Genomic DNA, 11,632 nt, shown 5'->3' with positions numbered 1-11,632 from the left:
CTTGGAAAAGAAGGAGAAGCTTATATAACTTAGGAGGCGATAGTCAGGGTTATAAGGAAGATTTATTTTAAAAGTTGTTAAACCAAATGGAGTACTATACATTGGAAATTCATCATATGTATAATCCATGTATTTGACTTGCAAGTAATAATTCAACTTCATTGAAACCGTATCATGACCATTTGTATTTTTTTTTAAATGCGAAGATGCAGTTATGCTTGTTATTTTTATAATACAGTTCCAGGATATAGATATATGAAGACTGTATCTTGACCTATAATGGTTTACTTTTATAAATTGTGACATAGATGGAGAGTTTTTTCATTGGCATTCATACCACATCTTCCTATATGGTGATACATGGCTGTGTACCTTCTGTATATACAACTCTTAGACGGATAAATAATAATAACATTTAATGAATGGCTGCAGGGGCGGATCCAGCCATTTTAAAAAGGGGGGGTTCCAGGACAAGAAACTACTGACAGATGGGTAGTGGTAGTAATATACTTGTTTACATAAATTAAGATAAGATTTATTTTATTAAAGTGTCACCATCCATTACAATATCTCTCTCTCTATCATATATATAAACAAGTCTAAATTGAAAACTACGTTCAAACATATGATTGCGTTGGATAAAAACCGCATTTTTTATACGTGTGCATGTAAAACAAATTTCGCTGTAGAAGGGTCTAAATACAGCACAAACAACATTTTCCAAAAGACCAAAAAAATCTAAGATTTGTAAATTTGCTTTTTTTGTTCATCCCTCGCCGGGATTCGAACCCATGCTACTGAGATATCGTGACACCAAATCGCCTGCACTCAGTAACCGGAGCGCTAGACCACACGACCACCTGGGCTTCTAACATTGTTGGGTTGATGTTTAGACGAGTTGTATATATATACAGAATGTACACAGCCATGTATCACCATCACTGCTGGTGATCCGATGGATAAATCTGTAGAGTTGTCACTGGTTCAGACGTACTTATATATACTCTGCCAACTGTAATGATTGTAAACGTGAAAATTCAGATAAAAATCTCTCGACAGGTATTTCAATAAAATTATAAATACTGTTGATATTTTGAGACAATTCTGAAATTAATAATAGAGTCTATGATATACCCATTTCTAGAACAAAAAGATAAACTCTAAGTTTTCGCAAAGCGGTTTGTGTTCGTACCGACAGACAAGCACATAATGTAGTGGTTGTGTGACGCATGCATATACTACATGGAAATTATCAAAATGAAATGGTCAATTCTTCTACATACAGGTCCGTCCTCTCCACAGACAGTTTTATTGTTTTAATGATAGTGTCGGCGTAAGTCGTTTTCGGCTGGCATCCTTTTACTTAAATGTTAGGTTCTTATGACTTTATGTGTATATATATAACTTTGAACGTAGTTTTCAATTTAGACCTGTTTATATTTTTTCGTTTGGGCTTGTATCATATTCTCCCTCCGGTTTATATGATCCGTTCATCCTATATTGACTCTTAAAATTCCGCAGAGTCTATCTGAAATTTATGTTAAATTATATGGCCTTCCAAATACCGTTTCGATCACTAACTTCACTGAAGAGACATATATTGTCGAAATTTAGATCTGGTGTACAAAAAAAATATTGACACCTTGTTAATTGTTTTCTGTTGAGTATTAAATTTATATTAGATCCATTTTGTTACATCTCGTGATCAATTTTATTTGGCAATCGCCAATGGCAGTCAGCAGGGTTTAAGAACATCAGTTGTTCGACCTGGTAGTCAAATGCGTTTTGTTTAAATATACTTTTTCACTTTTTTTGGTCTTTTGGAAAATGTTGTTTGTGCTGTATTTAGACCCTTCTACAACGAAATTTGTTTTACATGCACACGTATAAAAAATGCGGTTTTTATCCAACGCAATCATATGTTTGAACGTAGTTTTCAATTTAGACTTGTTTATATATATGATAGAGAGAGAGATATTGTAATGGATGGTGACACTTTAATAAAATAAATCTTATCTTAATTTATGTAAACAAGTATATTACTACCACTACCCATCTGTCAGTAGTTTCTTGTCCTGGAACCCCCCCTTTTTAAAATGGCTGGATCCGCCCCTGCAGCCATTCATTAAATGTTATTATTATTTATCCGAAATTGCACTGACAACTTTGATCAACTTTATCTGGCAGTTGGTTCCAGTTCATGATGTTTCCACACAAAATGAAGATTTATAATGAATATTTTTGACAATTTATAACCTAATTCTTAAAACAAATATGAGGGTTTGGATGGGGTTAAATGATTAAAGAATAATGCCCTTAAAAATTGAAGATTAGAGAATAACGGGCAAAAAAATTGAAGATTAGAGAAAAAAGGGGTTAATTTTTTGAAGATTAGAGAAAAAAGGGGTTATTTTTTTAAAGATTAGAGAAAAAAGGGGTGAAAATTAAATGTTTACAGAATAACAGACCCCCCCCCCCCCCCCCCCCCCCCCCCCATCCAGACCCTCAAATATAAAAGCAGAACAAAAGTGCTCTTATCTTAGATTTATTTTTTTGGACTAATACGGTATACATTACTGTTCCTAGATTAGACCATAGACGGTAAAGGGCTTGTTGGTATTTCGCCAAATCGTATCTAACTGAGTTCATAAGATCATTTTTGATTGGACAGATGCAAGAAGAAACCCAATCAAATCATGTTTTACAGATAGAATATTTCGTGACGTAAATTTCGGATTTTCCCTACCGTTATTGCTCAAGACTGGCATTGAAAAAGGTCACCTGAAAAGGTAAAACAAAATGATACAGAAAGTGCATCTGTGTTCAAAATCATAATATATAAAAGACTTATTCGATAGTCATGTATAACTGATTTATTTATTTCTGATTTCAGGTTCTTTAACAACCAAAATCAAGTCAAGGACAAACAGAAAATAGACCGACAATTGAATAGTGTTATTTTTGTGTCCTTTAGAACGGTCACCTGTTTGTCATTCTTCAACACTTACATATGATATTTCGCAAAATAACGTTAGGATATTGTTCGATGGAAATTTATTAAATCGTTTGATTGCCATCAGGCTTTTGATGTGTTGATTAGAAATCTGGAGCGACATCTGAATTTTGATTTAAGACATAATATAAGACATTTTCACACACTAAAGACGTCATGTATCGTGTGAAGGCTATTGCTTCTGGTCTCACTAGGCCAGCACTGTATCAATTGAAGTGTCTGCATAACCAAAGATTTGCAGAAGTGACAGGTGTTCCATTCAGGAAATATGCTTCAAGTGCACAGGCTGAATCGTTTCTCAATGGAAGTTCAGGAAGTTATGTTGAAACGATGTATGAGTCTTGGCAAAAAGACCCGAATAGTGTGCACAAGGTGTGGTTCTATTCTTTAGTGCAAAACCTTGTAATATTGTGTTAATTTTATATGCCAATCTTGTGTTTGTCTGCCTTTTTCTTCTTCACAACATAATTTTTGATGTTTCATGTGAACCTGGTCAACCTGGGCAAAATTGAGGTTACTCCTAATATAATACAGGAACATGAGATTGGCATATTGGAATCTAATATACACCTTACTGCTATTTAAAAATCTGGGCTGGTTGAGCTATTGACGTCACTCACATCAATCACTTTTCAATTGTGGCATCAGATATTTTGTAATATGAGTATGACATCAAATTTATTAGAAACCTTTGAGATGTCCAGAAATTGTGAACAAATAGCAATAAGGTGTACATGTAATGATTTTTATAATCTATTGATTTCAATTTTTAAAACAGTTTTTGTTTTGATATTTAAAACAACATATGCTATGATGACCGTCGACAGTTAACAGCAAACACAGCACCTTGTTATAAAACAAAATTTATCTAACAACAATAATACTGAAGATTTCCATATAACTTACATATGCCATTTATTTTAAGTGTAAGATCATTTTGAAAATAGCATGTGCACTTAAGATTAAATTGTTTAATTTTTTTACTTAAGGAATGACTAATATTTTGTCTCTCTATGAAGAAATATCATTAAAAATGTGGTGCCCACTAAATAACACTTGTAAGATTTCCTTATAACTTGCATATGCCATTTATTTTAAGTGTAAGATCATTTGAAAATAGCATGTGCACTTAAGATTTAATTGTTTAATTTTTTTTACTAAAGGAATGACTAATATTTTGTCTCTCCATTAAATTGTTTGATTTTTTTTACTTAAGGAATGACTATTATTTTGTCTTTCTATGAAGAAATATCATTAAAAATGAGGTGCCCACTAAATAACACTTGTAACATTTTTTTATATTAATTCCAATAGACAGCATTACAGTCATTCCTGAAAAAATGTTGATGACATCAAAGTCACATGTCGAAATTATGTCCATGAGCTGATTAACAAAATTCTCTCAGCCGATCAGCATGATCAGAAGATGTGTTACATCCAAATTTAAATCAAATGTATAAAGAAAAACCATAATCTTTATTCAGTTAAAAAATGACTGTCATAGTGGTTTTCTATCTACATGTATGAAGAAATAACATAAAAAATGTGGTGTACAAACGTACACTGAAAAACCTGTGTAGTGGGTTATTTTAAAGTTTTTGAAAGTGTGCATCACATTTTTGATGTTATTTCAAATAAACAACAATCTAACTATCATTGGAAGCTGGTGAACATTTTTTTTTTAAATCATAAAAAAATGTTGATGACATCAGTATGTCTATGAGCTGATGGTCAAAATGCTGTCAGCCAATCAGAATAAATACATCCAAAATTAAATTATTTCTGAATATAAACTATTGTCTGAAGGGAATACAAATTGCAATATAATATGCAATATACATATTAAATGAGGATACTACACATTAATTAGGATTTTTCCAAATCTGTTAAATTATATATAATATAACATATTTTTTTATTCTTATATATATAAATGTCATAAGCATACTGAATGTAATATACATAAAATGTAAACAATTGTAGATTTATGAGGAAATAAGTTTTCAATGGATTTTTTTTTTTTTTAATTTACTCTGATTTGAAGCATTTTGAAACATGTAAATTGTACTTTTATTTTCTGGGGGAGAAAATGTTGAAAACAGTGTTGCATGAATACACTTGTAAATGTAGATGTTCATATAATTCATACAAAACTGGTGCATTTGTGTATAATTCCATCAAATTTAATGATATAAGTTTGTGTATACTATTCAAGAATGCATTAAGTGACAAAAAAAATCTTTTTAATATCATATTTATAACACAATGGTTGTTTCAACATAAGACATACATGTATCTGACTTAAATATATAGGTTTTTATTAGCACACCTGGCCCATAGGGCCAAGTGAGCTTTTCTCATCACTTGGCTTACGGTGTCGTCTGTTAACTTTTACAAAAATCTTCTCTGAAAATACTGGGCCAAATTTAACCAAACTTTCACATTGATCATTCGATAAGAAGATATGCAATAACTTGAATAAGCAATATAAGACGTGTAAGATGGCTTCAGACTTGAAACTATTATAGTTAATTTAACATGTCATGATTCAATAATAGGCGAAGATAGAAGCAAGTCTTAAGGGGGCTCGTGGGTCTCTATCACATTTTCCCCCCTTATATAGGATTTCTCTATATTTTTTCATAAATTAACTTAATACATATACTTAATAGAAAAATGAAATAAAAGAATGGGGTCACCGTTCATTTAAGCTCACACTCTACCTCGAAAGAGGCATACATTTTTGTTAATGTCCTGTTTTCTGTTGAACTAATAGGAGAAATAAAGGTAATATCGAAATAAAAAAAGAACTAAAATTACAGAAATTACTAAAATTTTACAATTATTTAGTTATTTTAAGTTTATTTGAAAACAATAATAAAAAATATAGGTCACCGATGAGTTAAAGAAGACATTTCAATTTTAATGTAAAAAAATGGCATTTTTGCACCAAAGGGAGATAACTAGGAGCTTTTTCAATGATAAAAACATTTTAAAAGTCATCTGGGGCCAAACCGAATCGATTTGTTTTGGTTGATTTGTGTACCATATCATAAAAGTAATAACTAAAAGTGTAATAAATAAAATTTGTAATGAAAAAACAAATGTTTAATTTTTTGCCGAAATTTTTGTACCACTTGCCTCCTTAAGAGGTACATTTGACCATGTCTTTTTGTGTTTTTTTATTTATTTTAAGATCATTACAGGTATTGAAAGATTTGGCATGAAGCAAGTGCAGTCAGAAAATCAAAATGACACAAAGTTATTCATTCCTTGTGACTAAATTTTTACAGATATGTATAACAAAGACCTGAGCTATCTCCATATACACGTATAAGTAATGTACTGATAAGATAAATTTTTCCTCAAATCTCACAATTTTCAACATTGATCTCTGAAACTAAAGACTTAACAAAGACCTCAGCTATCTACACGTACAATGTACATGGATAAACTTTTCTTCAAATCTCAGTTTTTCAGTTCCAAGTGGTTATATATGGTTGTATTAGAAAGTGAATAAAAAAAATTACCCTGTTTTGAGACCCCCACTCATAATATATTCAGAAGACAAAATATTACACAACAAATACTGGTTATAGTTGTCATAAAGTCTTGGAGATGCACATTTTTTCATATTAATGGTTCATGTCTTGGGTCTTTAAAATTAAATGTAGTTGATGGTAGCCAGTAATAGAAATTTTAGATTTAGTTAAAACATTTTCCCGGCTTTTGTGGCTTTTACCCCTGCTGTGGTGGAGGGGGCCTTGAGTGTTGCCCTTGTCTGTACGTCTTTCGTAATTTTTTCTAATCTTTTACAAAAATCTTCTCCTCTAAAACTACTGGTCCAAATTTAACCATACTTGGCCATAATTATCATTGAGGTATTTATTTTAAAAAATGTATGTGGTGACCCTGCCAACCAACCAAGATGGCCGCCATGGCTAAAAAAAGAACATAGGGGTAAAATGTAGATTTTGGCTTATAACTCTGAAACCAAAGCATAGAGCAATTCAGACATTGGGTTAAATTGTTTTGCAAGTCAAGATCTATTTGCCTGAAATTTTCAGATGAATCCGACAACTGGTTGTTGGGTTGCTGCCCCTGAATTGGAAATTTTTAAGGAAATTTTGCTGTTTTTATACGACCGCAAAAATTTTAATTTTTCGTCGTATATTGCTATCACGTTGGCGTCGTCGTCGTCCCGTGTCGTTCGGCGTCGTCGTCGTCCGAATACTTTTAGTTTTCGCACTCTAACTTAAGTAAAAGTGAATAGAATTCTATGAAATTTTAACACAAGGTTTATTACCACAAAAGAAAGGTTATGATTGATTTTGGGAGTTTTGGTCCCAACAGTTTAGGAATTAGGGGCCAAAAAGGGCCCAAATAAGCATTTTCTTGGTTTTCGCACTATAACTTTAGTTTAAGTAAATAGAAATCTATGAAATTTTGACACAAGGTTTATGACCACAAAAGGAAGGTTGGGATTGATTTTGGGAGTTTTAGTTCAAACAGTTTAGGAATTAGGGGCCAAAAATGGCCCAAATAAGCATTATTCTTGGTTTTCGCACAATAACTTTAGTATTAGTAAATAGAAATCAATGAAACTTTTACACAAGGTGTATGACATCAAAAGGGAGGTTGGGATTGATTTTGGGAGTTGAGGTCTGAACAGTTTAGGAATTAGGGGCCAAAAAGGGGCCCAAGTAAGCATTATTCTTGGTTTTCGCACCATAACTTTAGTATAAGTGAATAGAAATCTATGAAATTCAAACACAAGGTTCATGACCACTAAAGGAAGGTTGGGTTTGATTTTAAGAGTTTTGGTCCCAACAGTTTAGGAATAAGGGGCCCAAAGGGTCCAAAATTGAACTTTGTTTGATTTCATTGAAAATTGGGGTTCTTTGATATGCTGAATCTAACTGTGTATGTAGATTCTTAATTTTTGGTCCCATTTTCAAATTGGTCTACATTAAGGTCCAAAGGGTCCAAAATTAAACTTAGTTTGATTTTAACAAAAATTGAAGCCTTGGGGTTCTTTGATATGCTGAATCTAAAAATGTACTTAGATTTTTGATTATTGGCCCAGTTTTCAAGTTGGTCCAAATCGGGGTCCAAAATTAAACTTTGTTTGATTTCATCAAAAATTGAATAATTGGGGTTCTTTGATATGCCAAATCTAACTGTGTATGTAGATTCTTAATTTTTGGTCCTGATTTCAAATTGGTCTACATTAAGGTCCAAAGGGTCCAAAATTAAACTTAGTTTGATTTTAACAAAAATTGAAGCCTTGGGGTTCTTTGATATGCTGAATCTAAAAATGTACTTAGATTTTTGATTATTGGCCCAGTTTTCAAGTTGGTTCAAATCAGGATCCAAAATTATTATATAAAGTATTGTGCAATAGCAAGAAATTTTCAATTGCACAGTATTCAGCAATAGCAAGAAATCTTCAATTGCACAGTATTGTGCAGTAGCAAGAAATTTTCAATTGCTCAGTATTGCACAATAGCAAGAAATCTTCAATTGCACAGTATTGTGCAATAGCAATTTTTTTCAATTGCACAGTATTGCACAATATTGTGCAATAGCAAGACATTTTCAATTGATTGGAGTTATCTTTCTTTGTCTAGAATAGTAGTTAAATCAACTTAAATCATTGTTTTATACAATATACAATGTATATTCACTTTTACTACCAACTGATAAATTAAAACAATCTTTACCATTCAGTGATAACAAGCACCTTTTGTTACATTTTAATATATTATGATGTATTTAAATGAGTAGTTATTGTTGCAAACTCCATAAGAAATTTGAATTGAGATCAGTTTTGGAAAAAGGGAAAGGGGGATGTGAAAAAAAGGGGGGGGGTAAATTTTTCTCATTTCAGATTTCATAAATAAAAAGAAAATTTCTTCAAACATTTTTTTGAGAGGATTAATATTCAATAGCATAGTGAATTGCTCAAAGGCAAAAAAATATTTTAAGTTCATTAGACCACATTCATTCATGTGTCCGAAACCTATGCTGTGTCTACTATTTAATCACAATCCAAATTTAGGGCTGAATCCAGCTTGAATGTTGTGTCCATACTTGCCCCAACCGTTCAGGGTTCAACCTCTGCGGTCGTATAAAGCTGTGCCCTGCGGAGCATCTGGTTGGTTATTATCTTGAATATTATTATAGATAGAGATAAACTGTAAACAGCAATTATGTCCAGCAAAGTAAGATCCACAAACAAGTCAACATGACCAAAATGGTCAGTTGACCCCTTAAGGAGTTATTGCCCTTTATACTCAATTTTTGATAATTTTGTAAATTTTAACAAAATATTTTCCTCTGTAAAATGGGCCAAGTTCATTATAAATTGAGATATTTGTAAGAAGCAAGAATGTTCAGAAAAGTAAGATCTACAAACACATCACCATCACCAAAACACAATTTTGTCATGAATCAATCTGTGTCCTTTGTTTAATATGTACATAGACCAAGGTGAGCGACACAGGCTCTTAAGAGCCTCTAGTTTATATTTGCACTAGCAATGAGTTAAAAAAAAAGATCTCCATTCTAGTTGATGATGAGACAAGATTTAGGCTTCCATGAATTTCAAAATGAGGTGATGTATTTTCATGGGTACAGCATGAAATGGGCAGATTTTATTAAAGTTCTCTGACTATTAAACTGCATAACAAGCTGGAATATCGGACCACTTTTAAGATTCTGAAACTCTTACATTCATGATCTTTACATGTATATGATTTAAAGTGCAAATCACTTTCATGTTATTCAGCTACTCTTTTAATCTAAAAAAAACAAACCAAAAATATAAGTACATGTACATGTAAAAAGGGGTGTAAAAAAATTGTTAAGTAGTTACTACAATTGTGAAAAGCCAAGGACCTCTTGTCTAGCCTTTGTGTTTCTTGTTTTTTTTGTGGGTTGACTCATTCCTGTTTCCATTCTCTATTTTGCATGTATGCGATACACAGATTATCTTATATTTTGACTACAAAGATGTCGAAATAATCTGTTGCTAACATATAATTTAGAATTATTTGTAATTAACTAATTTGTTAGTTTTGGAATCTTACTACATCAAATCTTATCATTTCAGTGCCATTGTAACATTTAAACAAGTAACATCACTTTGGTACTCTTCTGACCTTAACACTAAATCTGAAGTCTTTTTTCAGGTTTATAAAATAAAAGATCAAAACTGATAATATACTGATTTATTTTGAAGTCTTGGAAAGCATATTTTGAAGGCCAGGAGTTTGTCCGACCACCATCTTTAGGAGGCAGTGTTCCTTCTCTCTCTTCATTTTCAAGTAAAGATATCAAAGACAATCTGGAAGTTGGCAAACTCATAGAAGCTTATCAGGTAATTAACATATTTTAGTCGTTTATTGTCACTTGTCTCTCTTTAAAGTGAGAAAAAAATTGATTTCTGACATAATATACCTACACATACTAGATAAAACCAATGACCCAAAACCAAGCCTTTTTTTTGCTATTCTTCATCTAAAAGTCTAGAGTGATGTCTTCAACACAGACCAAAAGCTCTTGTGTCAATGTAATTGTAAGATACAAAATTCTTAGTTAGAAAGCAAGAAGACTTCATCTGTTCATTGACCACAACTAAAGAACATTTAGACAAGTTTATAAAGAAAATTTATAGCACCCAATCGTTTTTATTAAGTAGATACCATGAAGAAAAATTGTAAGTACGGCAATGCTTACTGTAAAACACTCAGTAAGTCATAACAAAGAATGACCCAGGACACAGCTATGTCATTAAAAAACATTCCTTAGGTCTCAGCTCAATTTTTTTTCAATTGCTATACAAGAAATGGTAGCATGCTAAGTACCAATATCGCAATAGGAAGTTTTCAAAACTATCTTGTTGCTCTTATTTAGATTGATTGTAATTGCTTACTCAATGTCCAGATACTGTTATTTCATGCATATTCAGGTTGAGCATATCATCTGGGTGTATCAAATGTTATATGATATAATATATAGGAAATCAAGAGTAGAAAATTTCTAACTAACAGATCGATCATTCTAAATCCTCATCAAATTTTCCTTGATATTTTTGATATGTAGTTAGTTTTAAATGCATATTTTTTTATTCTATTATTTAACTATTTGTCTAACTATTTGTCTGTTCCTGTGTTATAGTATAATACAAAGAATATACTCAACATGAATGATAATAATATATAAAGTGATTTTTGATGATGTGTGTTATGTAATTAATTGTTTACAGGAAATGACAGCAGTGAGCAGTATAACTAATGCCAAGTTAATAAATAGTAAAAAAACAGTCAAATACTTACCAAATAGATTAGATTAAACAGATAAAGATGTATACATTAATACTTTTAATGATTTTTTTATTTAGATTAAAAAAAAGTTTAAAAAAGGGGAGATAATTCAAATTTGTTTCTTTAAAACAAGTTTACAGCATACAAATTTTTTCTACTTTCTAGCTATTTAAACATTAGAAGTGGTGAAATATTTGGTTTTTTAAATAGCACTTCTCAAGAAAATGTTGTAATAATGGTGTCTACGAGCAAAGTGTTGCCTAGAAGTGTGCCGTTTAGGGCTATACTTTAC

The 11,632-nt window shown here is 31.6% G+C and overlaps 1 protein-coding gene across 4 annotated transcripts in view; it reads left to right on the top strand.

Annotated features, from left to right (window-relative positions):
- The first annotated feature begins 2,669 nt into the window (after positions 1–2,669).
- LOC139487538 (2-oxoglutarate dehydrogenase complex component E1-like) overlaps positions 2,670–11,632 on the top strand; it is a 33,346-nt gene continuing 24,383 nt past the window's right edge. For 3 of the 4 annotated variants that reach the window (XM_071272406.1, XM_071272409.1, XM_071272408.1), the window contains exons 1-3: positions 2,677–2,789; positions 2,894–3,385; positions 10,257–10,394. In XM_071272406.1, the coding sequence (XP_071128507.1) occupies positions 3,170–3,385; positions 10,257–10,394 (354 nt within the window). In that variant the 5' untranslated portion in view covers positions 2,677–2,789; positions 2,894–3,169. Of the gene's footprint in view, positions 2,790–2,893; positions 3,386–10,256; positions 10,395–11,632 lie in introns of all 4 variants that reach the window. The other variant, XM_071272405.1, reaches the window with a different exon arrangement.

This window comes from Mytilus edulis, chromosome 9 (assembly GCF_963676685.1).
Source record: "Mytilus edulis chromosome 9, xbMytEdul2.2, whole genome shotgun sequence".
In the NCBI taxonomy this organism is placed as follows: domain Eukaryota; kingdom Metazoa; phylum Mollusca; class Bivalvia; order Mytilida; family Mytilidae; genus Mytilus; species Mytilus edulis.
This window is presented reverse-complemented; position numbering and strand designations above follow the sequence as displayed.